Source organism: Podarcis erhardii (genome assembly GCF_964252035.2).
Source record: "Podarcis erhardii genome assembly, chromosome: 6".
NCBI classification, from domain to species: domain Eukaryota; kingdom Metazoa; phylum Chordata; class Lepidosauria; order Squamata; family Lacertidae; genus Podarcis; species Podarcis erhardii.
The window spans coordinates 26,162,854-26,183,599 of NC_138510.1; the positions used below are offsets into that span (position 1 = coordinate 26,162,854).

At 43.8% G+C, this 20,746-nt stretch overlaps 1 protein-coding gene across 2 annotated transcripts in view; it reads left to right on the forward strand.

Moving 5' to 3' along the window:
* The window catches only part of ARHGAP40 (Rho GTPase activating protein 40), a 39,018-nt gene that overhangs the window by 4,213 nt on the left and 14,059 nt on the right, over positions 1-20,746 (forward strand). The window contains exons 2-6 of one of the 2 annotated variants that reach the window (XM_081867711.1): positions 12,813-13,009; positions 16,497-16,717; positions 18,543-18,618; positions 19,663-19,820; positions 19,970-20,135. In XM_081867711.1, coding sequence (XP_081723837.1) covers positions 12,813-13,009; positions 16,497-16,717; positions 18,543-18,618; positions 19,663-19,820; positions 19,970-20,135 — 818 coding nt within the window. Of the gene's footprint in view, positions 1-12,812; positions 13,010-16,496; positions 16,718-18,542; positions 18,619-19,659; positions 19,821-19,969; positions 20,136-20,746 lie in introns of both variants that reach the window. The other variant, XM_081867710.1, reaches the window with a different exon arrangement.

The following is a 20,746-nucleotide window of genomic DNA, read 5'->3' on the forward strand; positions in this document are numbered from 1 at the left end:
ATAATGTCAAGGTTGCAAGTTCGATCCACGTATGGGACAGCTGCAGATTCTTGCATTGCACAGGGTTGGACTAGAAGATGATCAACTCTGCAATTCCATGATGCTATGATTCTAGATCACGTGCAAGAGAAGCCCAAATAGAGCATTAGAAGTCGTCTTCTCTCCTCCACCTCCTCTAGATGAGTGGGACAAAGGCCTTTATTGTACATCTGTTGATTTACTGAAATCTAGTCAAGGAACTGGCAGCTGAGCTTAAGAGGGAACCTAGATGTTTGCTTTCCACATCCCATCCAACCGTCTTACAACTTGAGCCACAATGTTTCCAAAACAGTTTTGAAGTACAGTGGTACCTTGGGATGCGAACGGGATCCGTTCCAGAGCCCCGTTCGCATCCCGAGCAGAACGTAAGACGCGGCAGTGTGTCTGCGCGGGTCGCGTTTCGTTGCTTCTGCGCATGTGTGTGACATCACTTTGACCGTTTGCGCATGCGCGAGCAGCAAAACCCAGAAGTAACTTGCTCCGTTACTTCCGGTCCGCCGTGGAGCGCAACCCGAAAGCGCTCAACCTGAAGCGTATTTCTCCCAAGGTATGACTGTAGATGAAAACTGCAAAAACTTCTTTAAATTGAGAAAGGAAAGCTGCTGTTTGTTGTCAGGTGAAGCAAGGAAGGGGTTAGGTTAATGGGCAAAAAAACACTGATCTTGGAGGAAATACAAATTGACCCACATTGTGCTTTTGGCGCAGCAGCAGAGAAAGCAGGAGATCATCATATACATAGTAAAAGCTGTTTCATTTTTACCCTTTCGTTATTGATAAATCAGTGTAACAGGAAATGGAGGACGCAGCTCATTCGGCATCCAATTCCCTGGTGCATCAGGGATGACTTTGCAGAGGGGCTCTCAGCTGCATGGGCCTCCTTTGAGAGAAGTTCTTCTCTGAACTGTGAGAAAGCCCATGCATTTTGTAATTGGCTAAGTAGCCTGTCGGGGCTACATTTAGCAGGTGCCAATGCCATTGGACTTGGTTTCTTCGCTTGATACAGTGATTTGGAAGTGAAGGTAGTGCTGTCTCACTACCCTTTGATTTTGACTTGGCTCATAAATTTGATAAGCAGGTGCTTTCCTTTTGGTTGACCTAGTTGCCACAAATGTTGAGAAACTGAATGCCATTTGTGCCTGTAGAGGCAACAGCCACCCTAGTGCATATAGGGAAAAACAGAACTGGGAGTGGTGAGAACTGCCCTGTGGCTGTTACACAATTACTTCACCTCCCCGTTCGTTGCCTAATCTTTTTATCCTTTTACGCTAACAGTTTCCATCCACATTAACACTGAATTGGCATTTGTGGAACACTGCAGAGCCCTGCTTTGAGCATGTCTACTTATTGTAATTTTATTTATTTTACAAGGAAATTCACCAAGATAAAAAGAAAAATCCAGGCATAATTAATAAAGCCAAACAGGGAGAAAGGGTAGAAAGAGCTTCCATTAAGCCACAGGTCATATATGGCTATATTCATTAGCTCAAAATCAGTGGTCACACATATGCTGATTAAACAATTTCATTTTCATTCTCAAAAAATTATGAAGCCATAACTATTATACAAGGATCAGCTTTGCGTTCTACAATGTTGAATAAATATATTCAGTCAGGAAATGTGTGTGAGAAAGAAATTGTGTTCTCTTGCTCTAATGAGATACCTTAGCTTGGCCATCAGGGTATACCGTAATCTCAACATCTATTAAAGCACTCTGTGATAGATGGAATGTTCCTTGACATCCATTTGGAAATAGGTATCTACAGTATTGGAATTTTGATCTATGAAATTCTTTTTCTTTTTTTTTAAGAATAATTTTTTATTAACCGACCAATCACATCAAATCAAACCAAATTACATAAATTCCAAATTACACAGCCGAATTTTAAATTTTTGTTGGGGGTACCCATATTTCAAGTTCCGAAGGGATCTAATCAACTTCTTGCTTCTTACTGCTGTTTTAATGTCCACAAATCTAACCTTATGATGTTCACAGTACTATCCAGTCCTTTCTTATTATTTTCCACATCTCTTGTTGTTATTTTCATATATTTTTCCTTTCTCTTTGTGACCTCTGATAGTCTCCGCAAGCTGGTTAGAACAGTTTGTAATCCTGCGTGGATATTATTTTTTTTATCCAGTAGCCATATCCAGATGTTTTCCATATAACATCACTTCCATACATCGAAACAGTCTTAGCGTCATTAATCTTCACCAATCTGCCTCCTTTCTCAAAACCTCTGAGGAGATTCACTAGGAATGCAGTCTGAAAACAAGTCCATTGTTCCTCCCGGCTATAAATCCTTTGGCAAGATGGTGGCTCCGAATTAATTACTGTGCCATTCCCAAAAGCTCTTATTGCTTCTCGGTCTCCATAAAGCATACTCTTGGTTAAAGTTTATCTCCACACAGACCTTAATCATCCTGCTTGGGTCAGTTCAACCAACGGTTCTAATGAGGAGGGGTTCTTGTAAATCACATAGAAGGAAAGTAAAAAGGTTCCCCCCCCCATTCAGCCCCGTTGTCAACATACCCCGCCTTTGGTGTATCTTCATCGTAAAAATATTCCTGTTTCTCCAGCCCCCGTCCTCTTTCGCAGAGGTCACTTAAATTAGCAGACTTCACTCCCCTTCTTCACTTGAAATATGTGCATTTGCTTCTTTTGTAATTAATTATTCCAAATTGCTGCAACTAGTGCGCGATCAGAGACAGCGTCCAGGAGAGCCAAGGTCCACACGGGGGCATTCTGCCTAGGGCCCTCACCCCCTTCTTTCAAATTAGGGGGTGATTTATGGGCACAGCAGGCAAGGGCAGTGTTCCCCATTTCCTTGGGGCAACAAGGGAGGCTGCCTACTCCCATAACAGCCTCTTAATTACCCCGTGTGGGTCGGAGAGATGGTATTGTCGGCCATCTTCCAATGCGCCCCCTAGTGGCCCCCCCGATCTATGAAATTCTTAACCTGGTTAAGAATTTCAGATACACTGGTTTTCAGTGTATCTGAAGAAGTGTGCATGCACACGAAAGCTCATACCAAGAACTGACTTAGTTGGTCTTTAAGGTGCTACTGGAAGGAATTTGTTTTGTTTTGACTATGGCAGACCAACACGGCTACCTATCTGTAACTTAACCTGTTGTGTTGCTTTGTTGAACTAGTGTCTGCATACAAGAGCCACATAGAGTGGAATTAGACCTGAATTCAGATCTGCATTCAGATCTGTTAAAACTATTGGATGGCCATTTGCCTGTATTCTGACTGACCTCCTTTGCAGGGTTTGTGAGAATAACATGAAGGGAGGTAGAAGAGTGGAACAATACGATAATCTTTATTGTCACTGTCCCATACAGAACAACAAAATTGACAAATCTACATAAAACATTCAAAACCCAACAAGCCTGCTATCCCAGCTATCCCAACCTGGTTAGCCCCCTAAAAACTCTGATACCACATTTTTAAATACAATATACTCCCATAGAGACTCCTTATACTGTGTTTAAAACCAAAATCGCATTTGGGTAGAAAATGTTTCTTAGGGGGCTAGTCCTAGTCTTTATAACCCTGTACCTTCTTCCAGAAGGCAGAAGCTGAAAGAGATCATTTCTGGGGTGCGCACTATCCTGCACTATCTCTGCAGCTTTCTTATGGCACCTGGAAGCATAGATTTGATCCAAGGTGGGAAGAGTGCACCCAATTATTCTCTCCGCAGTCTTTACCACCCTGGACAGCATTGTTTTCCCCCTGACTGTTCAGCTCCCAAACCACACACACAGACCATAAGTTAATACACTCTTCACAGTACAATGGTAAAATGCCATCAACAGGTCCTCTGAGCATGCTCCTCTGAGGTCTTCAGAAGGGTAGGATAAAATGCAATTTAAAAAGGAACTAACCTCCACTGGCCTCTTGTAATGTAAAACCATAAAGCAGATAAGCATCATAAGACAGCATTCCAACAGCAAAGAGAACCAATTCTTTGAATCAGTTACCTCCCAAGACCTGAAGGAAGAGATGCATCTAAATGTGAAATCAGAAAACAAGCAATGTGTGGGGACAACAGTCAAGTCCACAAGCTTGCTTGTGTCTCAACTGGATTCTTAAGCTTTCCCTGAGCTGAGTCACACAATATACCCATATTTTTCACTCTATAAGACGCACCAGACAATAAGATGCACCTAGTTTTTGGAGGAGGAAAACAAGAAAAGAAATATTCTGAATCTCAGAAGCCAGAACAACAAGAAGGATCGCTGCGCAGCGAAAACAGCGATCCCTCTTGCTGTTCTGGCTTCTGGGATAGCTGCGCGCAGCCTGCATTCACTTCATAAGACGCACACACATTTCCCCTTACTTTTTAGGAGGGAAAAACTGAGTCTTATAGAGTAAAAAATACTGTACTAAGCCACACTTTAGCTTAGCAGGACCATGCAAATGTGCAGACTCCTGGAGAGGAAGTCGCATCCGCTTTGCTACTCCCTAGTGCTCCACACTAAGCAAAGCCATGGTTTGCCTTCACACAACCTTGAGTCTCCGTTCCAGTGGCATGCTAAGCCAAACTGGCAGCAAAAAGGATCTGAGAGGAGCAAATCTGCTCTGGAGCCGAAACAGGAGCCCACAATCTCACAAAACCAAGGTTTAGCTTAGCGTGCTGTGAGAACCAGGCCACTGGTACAGTGAACAAATGTTAAGAGCCCAGAAGTTCGAACCCCGTATGGGACAGGTGCATATGCCTGCATTTCAGGGAGTTGGACTAGATGAGCCATAGAGTCATTTCCAATTCTGCGATTCTGTGTAGGCATAGTCCTACGAAGCCAAGATTTGGCATGTTGTGTGTTAACAGTGCCAGAGGCTGCACCAGTAGCCTCTGGGAACTGCAGATGTTTGTGGAGAGGCAACAGTCCTGGTTGCAGATAATGGGCTGTCATCTCCACACTCTGTTCTAATACAGCACCTATACTGAACAGGTCCTTAGCAGTTGCTAGCCTTTTGCATTCTTGATTTTAATTCTGTTGCGTGCAACTGTGTCAGAAATAGAGGGTTTCCATGTAAAAAAAAGCCTGTAAAAACATAAGAGCTGCTAGGTCAGGCCAGTTTCCTACCTGTTGTATGGAGATCTCTGTACCAAAGATTCAAAGCACATGGCAACCTCCCAAAGGATCCTGGGAACTGTAGTTTGTGAAGGGGGCTATAGCAATTGTAGATCTTGTAAAGAGCAAACTACAGCTCCCAGGATTCTTTGGGAGATGCCATGTGATTGAATCTTTCATGTGGAGATCTCTATACAAGAGCCAAGTTACTGTGGCATCATCTGAAGTAAGCCCTGCTTTTTGCCTGGCTGGAATGTGCCCTGGACATCTCCTCCTTGCTGAATAGAGGGGTGTGTGTGTGTGTGTGTGTGTGTGTGTGTGTGTGTGTGTAGAACCCTCTTGTGTTTTGCATGGGCAGAAAGTATCCTACTGTACAAAGATAGGCGTTGGATCACATTTTGGCTACTGGGTCCTGCCCAGATCCCCACAAGGGAATGTTACTCACTCCTGCCCTATCACCATATCTCCCCTTGCCTGTGCCCCTGTTGATCTGCACACCCCAACCTTCCTTCCCTCCCTCCCTCTCTCTCCACTGTCTCCAATTTTTAACTCTCCAAGGCACATATCTGCCTGCTTTCGCACTTGGCTGGTTTCCCCACCTCTTTTATGATTATTGTTGTTATTGCTGCAAAGTTTTTGCACTGCAAGGGAGTCCTTGTATCAGTTGATCAGGCCAATGTAGGCTTAAGTAATTGCTTAGTACAATCTGTTATTGCAACGAGAGTGCTCCAGGCATAAACTTGGAAGCAAATTAAAGAGGGACTTAGTTTCCCACTTCATTAACCCCCTCCCTCTTGCTCTTTTTTTTTTTATCCCTTTCATCCATCCTGTCTCTGCTAACTGATTATTTGACCTTGAGAGACTAGTTGAAGGTTGGCGGAAGAGCTGAATTTCTTGAAGCTGTCTGTCATTTCCTCTGACTTCCTCCAACTCTCAGCGCCCCTCTTTACCAAATCCTTACCTGGTTATATGTGTGGTGTGTGTACTATGTATACACAACTTTGTTGCCTGATCCACTTGAGTGGTCAAGCTTTCACCGGGCTCCTTGCTCAGCTGTGTCTGAATAAATCCTTTCTGCCTAAGCTCTGATAGCATCAGGCTAAAGGACCATTTAGTTCAGCATCCTGTTCCTTGACCAGTCAGATGCAACAGCACTCTCCCCCAATTGTGATTCCTAGCAACTGCCATTTAAAGGTAGACTGCCTCTGACAGTGGAGGTACTTTGCCCCTAGAGATTACTCTAGTATTCGGAATTTTCTTCTTCCAGTGTCGTTGGCGTGGATGTCTTTGAGATGCTGCCATCACCATTTCCGTTTTTATTGCAAGCTAAGTTGGAACCATTGTAAAGTGGATCACATTATTGTTGGCTTCTGCTTGTGGCAAGCAAGTCTACCCTTTAAAGCTGTTGAGAACAATAAGAGGAAATGCTCTTTATTAACGCAGCTGCTGAACTGGAAGGCTGTCTAATTCCATCCTCCATGTGGAAAGGGCGTTGAGAAACACAAGGCAGGAATCCAATAGCTTGCAGGGGCGGGGAGCATCTATTTGGGTGGAATGATTTAACCTTGGAACAACCGACTGCATAGCAACCTTGGCTTATGTTTACTGGTCAGTAACCAGTGCAAAGGGCATATTTTGGCCTTGTGTGCATCTTTCCCCCCTTTTTGGGTCTGTTTTTCGGTGATGAATATTGAAAGTTACTTGATGGGCTCTAATGTTGGGTTAACAACTGGGAATGTCCACTAGGGTTAGTGGCTTAAAATGCAGCAAATCTGTTTTCGCCTTCTGCATTTCAAGTCATATTTGCATGGTGCTGTACACATCGTAAGAGGAAGTGGGGATATCATCATCACCCAATGTACACGGCCTGTTCAGACACACATGCCCCGAACTCCTGTTCATGAAGTTTTCATTTGCACATGTGCACTTATGGGCACACGTGCGATTGCTGTCTCAAATGTGCACATATGTCTTAAGTTCGACGTGAATGTGGCTTAAGTTTTCTAGTTGGATTGAAGCAGGGTGGGGGGGGGGAACGCATCAAAAGCAGTAAATCTCCAGTGAAGGAATGATATGGTTTGTGGCTACCATCATGTGTATATGACTTCAAAAACTAGCAGAGGGAGTACACTGGATGCAGAGTAAGTAGTAATGCACACACAGCCCTAGATTGCAATTCTCTGCACCCTTAGCTGGGAGTAGTCTTCTTTGAACACCACATCTGACATAACATGTATGGGATTCATCTGCTTGGATGACTTAATTTCTTACAGGCACACCACAAACCAGGTTGAGGAGGAGAAGAAGAAGAAGAAGAAGAAGAAGAAGAAGAAGGCAGTTTGGATAGGAAATTAACAGCTATCCACTTATATTCTGGGTCCTTAAGCACATATAATGAGATTCAGAGCAGAGCTATGTCTTCTTTCTTCTCTTTCTTCTCTTTCTTTGGCGATCACTCGTAGCCAAGTAAGATTGTCTTCCATAAACATGGTCCTGAGTTCGAGTGTCTTCAAAGTCCATGACACCTTTGGTAAAGGCTGTTATCATAGCGTTGACAGGCCCAGGTTTTGACTTCCAAAATGTATGCATTTGCTAAAGGAAAAATGCAGTGCATAGAAATGAGGGCAGTGCTATATGCGACTTGGTTGTTGGATTGGGTGCAACACAATGCCAGCACTTAAGGGTGCAATCCAAACCCGCAGTCGACTTCATGTGTGTCGGATAGGCTGAAGTTCTCCCTTCACCCAGCTCAGAACAGCTCCCTGCCTATGGAATGATGCTCCCTGCTCTGCTCACAGGCAGAAGTACTGCTGCTGTACTCTGTATAAAGCTTGGAAATGGAGCATCTGGGCAGAGGGCAGGGGCTGAGCCAGCCTGGGAACCACTGGTGACATCATGGCCTTCCTTTGGATTACCCAATAAGGTTTTTTTAAAAAACAATAAAAAAATTGAAAATTAAAATATGAGAGTTCAAGTGAACTTGATTTAGTCATTTTCTTCTAATCCTCCTCCCCACTGTGCTATTGTAGCAGCTGCCCCCAATGATTCATTGCCAAAATAATCTACACTTTATCTAAATTGCTACTCGCCAGAGATCACTCAGTGTTCCTTCCTTGCTGCCTTCAGAGGGAATTGACTTAACTTCACTGACGCACACGTTGATTCAACGACCTCCGTGTTTCCAGATGTTTCTTATTTTTCAAAGTATTTCTTGAATCCCATACATTGTGTTTCCATAAAACATAGCAGATTCTAATCTACATCAGAAACAGCAACTTTGAAGTGTGCGTATATGTGTGTTCAATTTTTTTAAAAAAAGCATAATTCTCTGAAAATGTAGCACAAAGCAAATTCTTCCGTGACTGCTACTATTCGTGAGCAAAGGCATTCAAATGCAACAAGTTTAAAGTTGCGATCCTTCTCTATGCATGGTTAGTCCTCGTAACTCATTGCCACAGGATATGGGTAGGCAAACAAATGCCCGGTGGCCGGATACGGCCCAATCGCCTTCTAAATCTGGCCCACGGATGGTCCAGGAATCAGCATGTTTTTACATGAGTAGAATGTGTCCTTTCATTTAAAACACAGGTCTGGTTCCAATATAAAAGTCAGTTGGCAGCAAAGGGTCGGGTTCTAAGATGGCCGCTATGGGTGAGGTTCCAGAAATGTCTCCAGACAAAGTCAAGTTTAGGTCTTTGATAATCGGTAGGAGCAGCATGGAGAGCTTTGAGTGGTACTGAAAGCTGGGCAAATTGAATTTGAATTTTTGTGGGGGGTACCCATGCTTCGAGATCGGTAGGAGTCCAATCATCTTATATTTCTGCTGCTTTGATGTTCATAGTCCCATCCTCTCATCTCCTTGCCATTACCCTTTTTCTTCTTAGTCACCTCCGAGTTATCTCCACAAGTGAGTTGAAAGAAACAGTCTTGTTTATATTTCTGTGTGAACTTTGTAATGCTCTCCCGTAATTCATCTCACATAGATCCAATAGTCCAAGAGTCCCATTCGAGCAGCCGTCGCCATCTTATTCAGTTCCGATGAAATACAGTCTAGATGTCCGTTCGTTAATTTTCTCAGACCCGTTGTATCGTAAATCAGCCTTTCCAGAAGGGTGATTGCCCTTTCGAATTTACGATCCAAACCTGATACCAAAACAGTGGCTCATCCTCCCTAAGACTACAAATCTTAAAACGAGGTCTGCCTCTTAATGGCGGATCGCTTTTGTAACTACGCCACAAAGAAAGCCTCTCTTCTTTCCAGATCTTTTCACGAAGTAAAACCTTTTATTAGTATTCCCCCCCCCCCACAGTTTATTTTTCATCTCACTTGCAATTAGTTGTTGTGACGGTTCTTCTAAGGGGGAGGGTTGTTAGGTAATCATATTGAAAAAGAAGAAAGTTCCCCCTCCTTTCCGTTCCATTCAACATACCGGAATGTCTGTGGTTCTTTGATGCTGTCCTCTGTTCCTTCCGTCCCATCATTCATCATCTCAGTGGTAGAATTATTTAGCAGATAATACACTCCTGACCTCGCTCGAAGCATGTGCGTTTACTTCTCCATTTTTTTCCCTCTTAAGCAACGCAACCAGTTTCGCTCTTGAAAGCGACGTCTGGGAGCTCCGAGCCCGCACGAGAGCTATCCGCCCAGTGCCCCCACCCCTTGCTTCTTTCAAACTCGGGGGTAATTTATGGGCAACCACGGGCGAGGCAGCATCTTCCCACCCCCTGGGAAGATGAGGAAGACTGATTTACTCCCCATAATCAGCCTCTAATTACCTCGTGCGAGCTGGGTAGATGGTATTGTCGGCCATCTTCTAAGGTGCCCCTAGCGGCCCCCTGCAACACATCTTATTTCAGGTGTGAGAGCGAGGTGCTGCCTTGGGCCTCTTCCACTGAGGAGGTGGGATTAGGCCCCTGGTTTATGACATCCTTCTTAGTGGAGGCATACCTTTCTCGCCCTCCCTACCTCAGCTAAGGGCGATGTCATCTGGGTCTGTGCCTGTGAAAAGGATCAAGGGAAGGGAAGCTGGAGCGTTGGTGTGAGACTAAGTCAGAGAACTAGCTTTGAGCTCTGGAGAACACTTTTTAGGGCTGTCTCACAGGAGAGCTGATACGGGCACAAGAGATGCCTACATTGGATTATGATTATTTTTAATGTTATTTATTTATTCAAGATATTTCTACACTGCTTAATTATTCCCCTTTCTAAGCAGCAGACATTTAAAAAAAAAATCATCAGAAAAGAGGACAATAAACAATTATTGTGAAATTAAACAGAACCTTGAAATGCCTGTTGTAATCCATTATACACAGGGCTGCTTGTGAAGAAAGTTCAGAAACAAAATGGGAGAGGAAGCTTATGAAGTTGGAATTGATCAGATATTGTCAGTATTGAAAGACCTTCTTGGATCCTGAGTGGTTTCCAGGCACAATGCACAGTACCGTTGTTTTGTTTTGTTTGCCTGTCAAACCATAAATAGCCTAGGACCCAGATTATCTAAAGCACCACCTACTCGCAGATGAACCTATCAAAGTGTAGATGCTTTTGAGGTCCACCAGCTTTAGGAGTGTGGCTTGTCAGTGTTGGTAACTCTTGCAAACGCTTCTGCCTGGTGCTCACCCTACTATTCCCAAGGCATGGAATGATGGCATTGGTAGATAACTTTTCCTGTTAATGCTGAAGCTTTTCCTGCCTGATTTGGACAACTTCATTTTGTGTTTTCTTGCTGCATTGTCTTAACTGTGTATGTAAGTTGCGTGGGAAATTATTGATTTGGTATAAATCGTTAAACAAAAGTTTGGATTTGTGGGTGAGTTTAGGCAGGTTTTATGAAAGCTGAATACAGTGGGAAATGTATTACAAATGCTTTGAACTAAGTGACCTCAAGACGTATTGTTTCAAATGAATTAAGGAGGCAAATAGTATACAATCATTCTGGATGATTTAATGATTCTTGAGTGAGTTTGACTATATATCATTATCTTGTAGCAATTTTTTGGCCCCCAAAGGAAAGGTGGCTGCAGCAGGTTTTCCTCCTCACGTGACTGCGATTTCCCTCCCCATTGCAGCATTGGCTGCATGGAGGGGTTCCTCTTTGCCTTTCTGCAATACGAGGGGAATTTAAGATGGGTCACCTGAGCTCTGGGATGGGCTCTGTGACTGCACTGTGCTAAGAATATAAGAGCTTGCTGGATCAGGCCAATGACTCATCTAGTTCAGCCTCCTGTTCTCATAATAGCCAACCAGAGGTGTGTGGGAAGCAAGATATGAGTGCAACAGCGCTCTGCCCACCTCCATTTCTGAGCAACTGGTATTCAGAGGCATACTGCTAATAGCCTTTATGTGTGTGGTATACAGTCATACCTCGTGTTGCGTTAGGTTCATGTTGCGTCTTTTCAGCTTGCGAAGGCGGCAAACCCGGAAGTGTATATGGATCGTGTCCGCAACTAGAGGTACCACTGTACAGTGCTACCTCTGGTTACGAACTTCATTCGTTGCAAAGGTCCATTCTTAACCTGAAACCGTTCTTAACCTGAGGTACCACTTTAGCTAATGGGGCCTCCCGCTGTTGCCGTGCTGCCGCTGCGCGATTTCTGTTCTCATCCTGAGGTAAAGTTCTTAACCCAAGGTACTACTTCTGGGTTAGCGGAGTCTGTAACCCAAAGTGTTTGTAACCTGAGGTGTTTGTAACCTGAGTCTGGGATCTGTTCCAGAGCCCCGGAAGCTCGATGAAAGGGACGCTCGACAAATTGCCGCTCTGCGCACGCACGCAGAGTGGTTTGCGCTTCTGCACATGCGTGAACGGCAAACCCTGAAGTAACCTGTTCTGGTGCTTCCAGGTTTGCCGTTGACGTTCGCCGAAATGGACAGTCGACGGGGCGGACGTTCACGGAAGTATTACTGTATGTGTGTGCATGTGTGAAGTTAAGAAGTAACAATGCCCACTGCATGCCTGCAGCCCTGGGGGTTTTGCAAAAGGGGCAATGTGACCCTTGGGCTGAAAAGGTTTACCCAACCCATGTGGGTTGAGTATGACAGGGTGCTTTGAGTGGGTTGTATGTGGCTTAAAGTGAAAGGAGATGAAAACAATAGCCTTTTTCAAGGTCAAAGGCCTACAGCATATATTCAGCTCCCACCTCAGTTTTATGTGGGCCCCATGTGCTACCAATTCTTAGTTCTCTCCCATCACCCTGCACCCAAATATGCACACACAGAGACCAGTGAAGTGAAGCCCCTCTGTGCTCATGCCATATTTAAAAGTCTTCCAGGTCGGACTCTCATTTTCCTGGGATTGCAATGATTTTCCTCTTCAAGCTTTGGAAGCTTTGACTCTCACAGGCTTAAATCAGCTCTGAATCTTTTCCAAGAACCAGAAGCTCTTGTGCCTCCTTTGCATTCTCCGCAGAGTGTTCCCTTCTAGGTCATGTACAGGACAGTTCAAGGAAGCTTGCATTGTTGCAGCTCCACTCACATCAAAAGGCTGGGCTCGGTTTTACCCTTCAGCCCACATTATCGCTAAACAAAAACAGAAAAATAAGACACTTTGGAATTTTATCTTTTTTCTGGATGTCATCTTTCTTGGGAGAATGATGGGGGTTTTGTGTGTGTGTGTGTGTGTACACGCAGTAAGCATGAATGCCAAGCAGATATCTTTCAGTCTCTGAAACATTTGCTTTCCTTTTCCTTCCTCATTAGAAATTGCGCTTGCAGAATGAGCCGCTTTCCTCGGAAAAGTTCCTCGGAGCTGCTGCAGTCAGAATGCAGGCATTCCAGGGCAGATTCCTCGAGCAACTTAGCAATGGATACTTTTTGGCTAGAGGTGGAGAGCATCAAAGAGAGTACCGAATGTGAGCCGGACGAATGCAACCTTACAGATGCCAAGCCCCCAGAAGGTAAAAAGTTTCTGTAGCTCCTCTTGAGTTGTGGGAATGAAGAATAATTTGCAAAAGTGCCTGTTTACTGGAGTCATCAGCTGAGTAAGATGCTTAAAGGAGGGAAAAGGCATATTTTATTATTTATTTTTGTGCTGCATTTATATCCCACCCTTTCCTCCAAAGAGTCTAAGGTTTCATATATTGTTCCCTCCGCCCTCATTTTTTAATAATAATAATAATAATAATAATAATAATAATAATAATAATAATAATAATATATTTATACTCCACCCATCTGGCTGGGTTTCCCCAGCCACTCTGGGCGGCTCCCAACAAAACACTAAAATACAATAACCTATTAAACATTAAAAGCTTCCCTAAACAGTGCTGCCTTCAGATGTCATCTAAAAGTTTGGTAGTTATTTTTCTCTTTGACCTCTGGTGGGAGGGCGTTCCACAGGGTGGGTGCCACTACCAAGAAGGCCCTCTGCCTGGTTCCCTGTAACTTGGCTTCTTGCAGTGAGGGAACCGCCAGAAGGCCCTTGGTGCTGGACCTTAGTGTCTGGGCAGAACGATGGAGGTGGAGACTACCCCTGTGAGGTAGGTTAGGCCAAGGTTGCAGGTTCAGTCCCTTAAAAGGACAGCTGCATATTCCTTCATTGCAGGGGTTTGGAATAGGGTCCCTTCCAACTCTGTGATTCTATGAAATCCTTCTGTGTTTGAGGGGCAGAAGTCCCTGTAGACATGTGACTGGTTCCCATATGATGAACTGAAATTCTGAAAACCAGTTTCTAGAAACCGCAGGAGGGGAGAGTGCTCTTGTGTTCGAATTCTGCTTGCAGGTTTCTTAGAGGCATCTGGTCAGCAGCTGTGAGAACAGAATGCTAGACAGATGAGCCATTGCACTGATCTTGCGGGCTCTTTTGTGTTCTGTGTTTTTAGGGGTATGGAGTTTGGGTTCATTGTTGTGAAACTTGGGGCACGGAATTTGTTTTGAAAATAATGCTTAAAAGTACCCTTAATTCCCCACTCCCCATTTTTTAAAATAAGATTCTTAAAAACAAACAAACCCAGACATATTAATAATCGGTTGTGCGCACACCTTTCTCCTTCACCAAGACGAATTGGGCTATAAATGGATGCCGAGTTTTGTGGTTCCATCCCCCAAGGGGTATGTTGCATGTCTGGCTAGACTTAAGGGGAGAGGAAATGAAAACTCCCATGGGGAAACAACTACCTCTGCCTTTAAGAGGAACTGAGTAATAATCATTGCTTGCTTGGAATTTCTTGCTTGTGACCAAAGCTTGTCAGAAGAAAACAACTATATAACAGAAGGTGGTAGGCTGCTTTTCATGTTAATACAGTCATACCTTGGTTCTCAAATGGAATCCGTTCTGGAAGTCCATTCAACTTCCGAAAACGTTTGAAAACCAAAGCGCGGCTTCTGACTGGCTGCAGGAGCTTCCTGCACTTAATTGGAAGCAGTAGAAGCCGCGTCGGACATTCGGCTTCCAAAAAACGTTAGCAAACTGGAGCACTTTTTTCTGGGTTTGGGGTGTTCAGGAGCCAAAACGTTTGAGTCACAAGGTGTTCAAGAACCAAGGTATGACTCTATGTCTCTGTGTGTATATATGCACCTTAGTTTCACAGTAAATGCTGATGCTACATAAAGCCTAATTGTTTCGACCCACTAGGTGGTGCTACAAATAATCTCTTTTCCAATAGCCTGTTTCTCTGTGTGTAAGCATCTTAGTTGGCCCTACACAGGGCCTAATTGTTTGGGACCACTGGGGAGTGCTGCAGGTAGTCCATTATCCAGTAGCCTTTTTAAATGTATTGGAGGTTTTCCAGAGCAATCATAAATTTGAGCATGGGAGGAAATGTCACATCCTGCATAGGTGAACAGCCGCACAAAGAAAATAGTTGGGGATATTATCCTCATTTTAAGAGAAATTGAATTTCATTCTCAGCAGAAAACCATTGTTTTTCCATGGATAAAACGCTAGAACAGACAGACAGACAGAACCAAATATATCCATAACATATATCCAACACAAAATTGGAGAAACTACAGTCATGGTGAAGGTTTGTTTTTTGCACAATTGTATTTCCAGATGAGAAAAGGCTTAACCTGTTGAAGTGTTTGCCCAGAAAATAAGACAGACGCAGGAAAAGTGCATTAAAAGGGAAAGGGAAACAGCAGGTCTTTAGGACCCTGAGGGTTCCTATTACCTGGTGTTCAGACAACTCACCAGCCAGAGTTCTGACTTTGGCTAAAAGAGCTGGCAGGTGGGATCAGCCAGTCTTGCTCATTTTACAGAAATTGCTTAGAATGGTGCCTGTATATTTTACTGCATAACTTGCTTTAGAGGAGAGCTTGAGACTTTGTTTTTAAAAACAATGAAAGCTCAGAGTCTTGCGACCGTGGGGCCCAGGCTGGTGACCTCAGATGTGGAGCATATAATCCATTGCAGTAATCTATTGCAACTAAAGCATATGCTTCCTTAGCTAGATAATATTTCCCCAGGAAGAGTCACAGCTGGTGCACCAGACTAAAACTGAGCAGAGGCACATTTGGCCACTGCTGCCACCTGGCTCTTCAGACGTAAAGCTGCACCCAGGAGCAGTCCTAAACTGCAAACCTGATTCTTCAAGGGGAGTCACCCCCATCCAAAACAGGCTGAACCCCTCTTCTGTCGCCTGATTTAGGAGCACAACTGTCCCATCTTGATTGAGGCCTCCTTAGTCCAGCTCCAGAACTCTACATCAGTGACAGTTCATAGACTCATCATTATTTTGTGGGTTTTCTTTGGGCGTTTTTTGTATTCCAGCTGTTGAACTGCCCATGATAGATGCTGTGTAACTGCTTTTGGAAACCTCAAAGGAAGGCCACCTAGGTATGTGGTTTCAGGTAGTTTGATGGAAATGCCTTGGCTTGCCTCCTTTTCTTCATGAGAAGGAGGGACCACATAACATATATCTTGCTTATGGGAGTTCTGAGGTTCAGTCCCCTTGCAGTAAGAGAGGATGTTGGGTAAGGAGGACTGGCAAAGAACCCTCTGCCTGAAACAGTGAAGAACCACCACCACCACCTGCCATAGTCTGTTTGCACCAGATGGACAACTAGTCTAGCCCAAGACTTTATCTGCTATGCACCTTTAAGAGCTGAATGACAGGCAGAAATTCAACACACTTCCATAACTCCCTAGCTCTGTGTTTGGAAAAGCTCAACATGCTGAAATTATGCCTGTCATGCATCTGTTAAAAACATCATCTTGGCCAGGTTTTGGGGAGGTGACAACTGAACTTAGCCAGGATAAACATGGTAACCTGCCAGAAGGCTGGGAGCTGGGCAGTCTAGCCTACCAGGCTAGGCAGGGGGTTGGACTCGATGGCCCTTGTGGTCTCTTCCAACTCTATGATTCTATGATTCTATGATTTACCAACTCTGTGGCTCTTCTCATTTTTTGACCTTGCCTTCCTCCTTGTTCCTTGTGCCTCTCAGAAGGGGAAGCCGAAGCCGAATGGCTCCAAGACGCAGGGCTTTCGGATCTAATTGGGGACCACGCCGCAGAGAATGGCAACAGTGTCCTGCTTTCCACGTTGACCAAGACTCAGGCGGCAGCTGTGCAGCGACGGCTTGACACTTACACCCGCTCTCGGAGAAAGAAGAACAAGCAGCCTGTCCGTGATGTCCGAGACATCTTTGGAGTGGTTAGCTCTGCGGTGTGTTTACTTCACATGCTTTGCTCTGCGATCGGCCCCCGACCCCACTTTTCCAGCTCTTGTTCCTCCATTAATAGAATGGAGTTGAAATACAATCATAGAACTACTGTACAGTCACAGAGGTATCCTGATTCAACCTGATAAGAGCTGAACTCTGCTGCACAAATATTCATGATGTGGGCTTACAGTTCTCCTCTCTTACTTTCCTTTTTGCTTTTCTATTATACTATCACACCTGAACTGAAAACTTTTTAAAAAAACAACAACAGACAAGTGTGCGCTTAACTCGCAGCCCCACCCAGTGGGTCGTCAGCTGATGGAGCAACCCAGTTTTAAAACAACTGTAGAGCTTACGGTCCTAATATTAAGCAAATTTAACAGTGCCCTGGGGGAGAAATGGACTTAAACTCCACAGTAGATTTGTTTTGTGTGTGCGAAAAATTTGTTGAAAAAACAACTCCTGGGCTCTAAACTGTAACCATGAGCTGCCAGTTACAGGACATCAAGACTTGTCTAAATTTCTCTCTGCTGGTTAAATGCCAAGAATTGTCTCCTTTGCCCCTAGCAGCTTTGATTTAATTTTAAAACTTTTGCACCCCACCTTGAGTAATCTATTTTTGGTTGACAAAACAACCTGGTGGCTGAGTGCCACACACCCAGATTGTTCAGTGACTCTCTAAAAATTTGGAGCATTTCAGCATCACATAGCGTGCCTTCTGTGTACTGACCCATAGCTACTATGCTCCTGGGACGTCTGCAGGTCTTGTTGAAGGAAAAAGAGAACAGTGAAACTTCTCTGACTCAGGTTGTCTCACTTGATTTGCATTAGCACTGATCCGCTTTTTGCGCTTTGATCTATGGCTGTATGACATCAGTGTTCAATTTGAAATAGAGCTTAGCAAAGAACCTTAATTCCCAGGTGAGGCACTGAAGCAAATGCAGGAATCATGACACCACCCAGCTACGCCAAGAATGCCCTTTCCTTTTAAGCATAGAAATTAGAGTTCATAATTTCCAGGTGGGAAGACAAGGCTTTTAGGTGGGATGGGTTCCCGGTCCCTCTCTTTGAAACTATACCTTGAAGCTGCTGTACCATAAGATCTAGTGTACCTCCCTTAGAAAATATGAACCACTGCGTGGCAATTATAATAATGAATAGTTGGAAGCAGTTTTGAATTGGGGAAAAAGAACTGGCTGAAAATATTCCATATTGACAGGAATCCTGCCTAAGCATGGAGGTTGGATCTAGCTGTTCATAACCATTAGGCATTGGAAATATAGATATCCTGTATGCGGATGTGCTCAAGAAAGGGGATTCATTCTTCATTTGTTGCAGTTGCCTATTTATTTTGAGTTTTACTCAAAAAGCTGGTAGAAGTTCTGCATTAAAAACCTGTACTTAATACCTACCAACGATAGCATATTCTTGGTGGGATTATGCCACTGACCAGCAGTGAGAGTTTGGAGCATGTCAAGATTCTAACACTTATTCTGGACAACGAGTTCCTTTTTAATATTCCCAGCTTTCTTTTCTCTGTGACCAGTGAGGCATCCTTTTTTATTTGGGGAGGAAGGACTGTAGCTGTGTTGGTAGAGGAAGTGTTTTGAGTGCAGAAGCTCTCAGGTTCAATCTCTGGGGTCTCCAAATCGTACAAGCTACCGATTCAGTTTAGTCAGCACTGATCTGGGTGGACTGGTTTTGTCACACTTGTCATAAGGCAAACTTCCTACATTTCTGTTTTGCTTCCCTGTGTCTAAGGCTTGGTATTCTGTTAATAGATTTCATGGAACGTGGCTTCATTTATGTTCTTTGTCCTGCATGTAGGAGACTGAGCCAGAGACAAATCTGGAAATGGACAGATCGCACCGCAAGTCTGCATCGTCAAATAACATCCAGAAAAGTAAGACCGTAGCTGTATTGTCATGGGTAGAGAGAAGGGAATAGATCATTTAAAAGTTTTAAATCTAGGATTCCAGCATGAGACTAAAAGCTGTACAGCTCTTCCTTCCTTAAATATGCAGTGAGTATGCAAAGGAACTTGTAATGCTACTTTTTTAAAAAAAAACTACAGTCCCATACATGCAGGGAATAATGTCCCATTGAACTGAATGGGGTTTAATTTTGAGTAGGCATATACAGGAACAGCAGTAGGTAGGCTTAATGTTATACAGCATTTTGCAAGGCAAGTTTAGTTAATTCTTGCTTTCCCATTGTCACAGAGCGCAGTGATTCATTCATTCAATGTACTTAGGATAGGTGAAGCTCCATGTGAATCTTTGATAGATTATAGAAATAGGAGTGTGGGATATGGAATTTTAATGGAATTTAATGGAAATTTTGTGGGAATTGTGATGTCAGTTTGCAAGTAAAAGTGACCCAACGCAGGTTAAAAAGTGAAACTCATCAAGCTGCCTGGATTGATCAGACCAGACCTAAAACACGGGAATAGCCTGCATTGTAACATCATTTCTAAAGCAGCTAGATTTGCAAATCAGAAGACCTTATTGTAGCTTTGTCACTTACAGAAAATTGCCTATTTGGGTAAAAAGATTTGATTTTTACTAGCAATGGATTAGTTGTATTTCAGGATATAAACTCAGGTGATTTTTAACTTTTCAGTTGCCTTGCGTGCTCAGCTTTATATCTTAGCATAAGCCTGCCTTCCGCAATATGACACATTCCAGATGTTTTTGAACTACAACTCCTGTCAGTCCCATCAAGCATGGCTGTGCTGATGGGGGTTGTAGTCCAAAACATCTGAAATTCTCCAGGTTTGAGTAGGCTGGTATAAGCTCCTCAAATGGGCCAGAATGTGGTCAGTGCTCAGTCTAAATGTGAAGGCGGCCATGCATTTCAGGTGTCTGTTGTAATTATGCATTTAAATTCAGGTCTATCTTGTGTTGCAAATCTTGAATGCAATTTTGCATCCCTCCCCCCTTAGCAGATCCAACGGAAACCCAGGACTTCCCATCGCCACTGAGAGGCTCTGCAAAAGAGGAGCTATTCAGCACAGAAATTGCTTATTCTGAGCAGGCAGCCATCCTGCTCAAAGGATCTTTCCCAAGGGAATCTAGGAGGATAAAGGATGAGAGTTGTTTACCTGTAAGTGCAAGACTTTGCTATATCCTAGCAGATTCCTGTGGTTGTGATTTGACAATTATGATAATAATCACCAATAATAGCGACATAATAATTTGCATTGCCTCTGATATGTCACTCCAATCTCCATCCCCCTGTCCTTCTTGCTTTAGAAATTTAAGATTCCCAAGGGGAGGCTGGGAGTGACCAAGATAGGAGACTTATCTCTGCAGGATATGAAAAAGATTCCCACTCTGGCACTCATTGAGCTAACTGCTCTCTGCGACGTTGTTGGCTTGGAGCTGAAGAGAAACAAAGCAGTAAAGCGGAAGGCTGCAGGTACCTGTTTTCCTACTGCTTCTTAGCATGAATTTGACATCTTGTGGTTCTTGTCACTGACTAAAATTAGGGAAGGAAAACTATTGGTAGTTTTCAACTATCTGAGTAAAAGGGCTTATCTGCAAGCGGTCTCCTTTTGGGAGAGCTTGCAGATGTTTTATTCAGCAGATTTGGTGTATGTATGGCAAGGATGTGGGTCTTGCAGGTATTGTCAAACTTCTGTTCCCCTCATCCCTGGACCATTGGCCATGCTAGCTGGGCAATAATGTCCAATAATGCCTGGAACACCACCATGGCTTCTCCATGCCTGATCTGAGACATGTGTTCCTTGAACTGGATTGGCACGGGTTCCCCTGCTACCCCTGTAAGAAAAAGGGAGAGAGTCTAGTGTGGACCAGCATTAGCTATGCGCAGTGTACACTTAGGGCAGTTCTACACAGGTGCTTAGTATTTTGGGGTATTGCAGATGGGTCATTGGCAACAGCATTTTGTTTTCTTGTAAAAAACAAAAAACTCTACCAAAATCTTGCTGAATTTTCCTTGATAAGGGCAAACCTGATGGGTCTGGGGATATAGGCTAGTATTTTGATTATAACAGTAATGTGTGAATG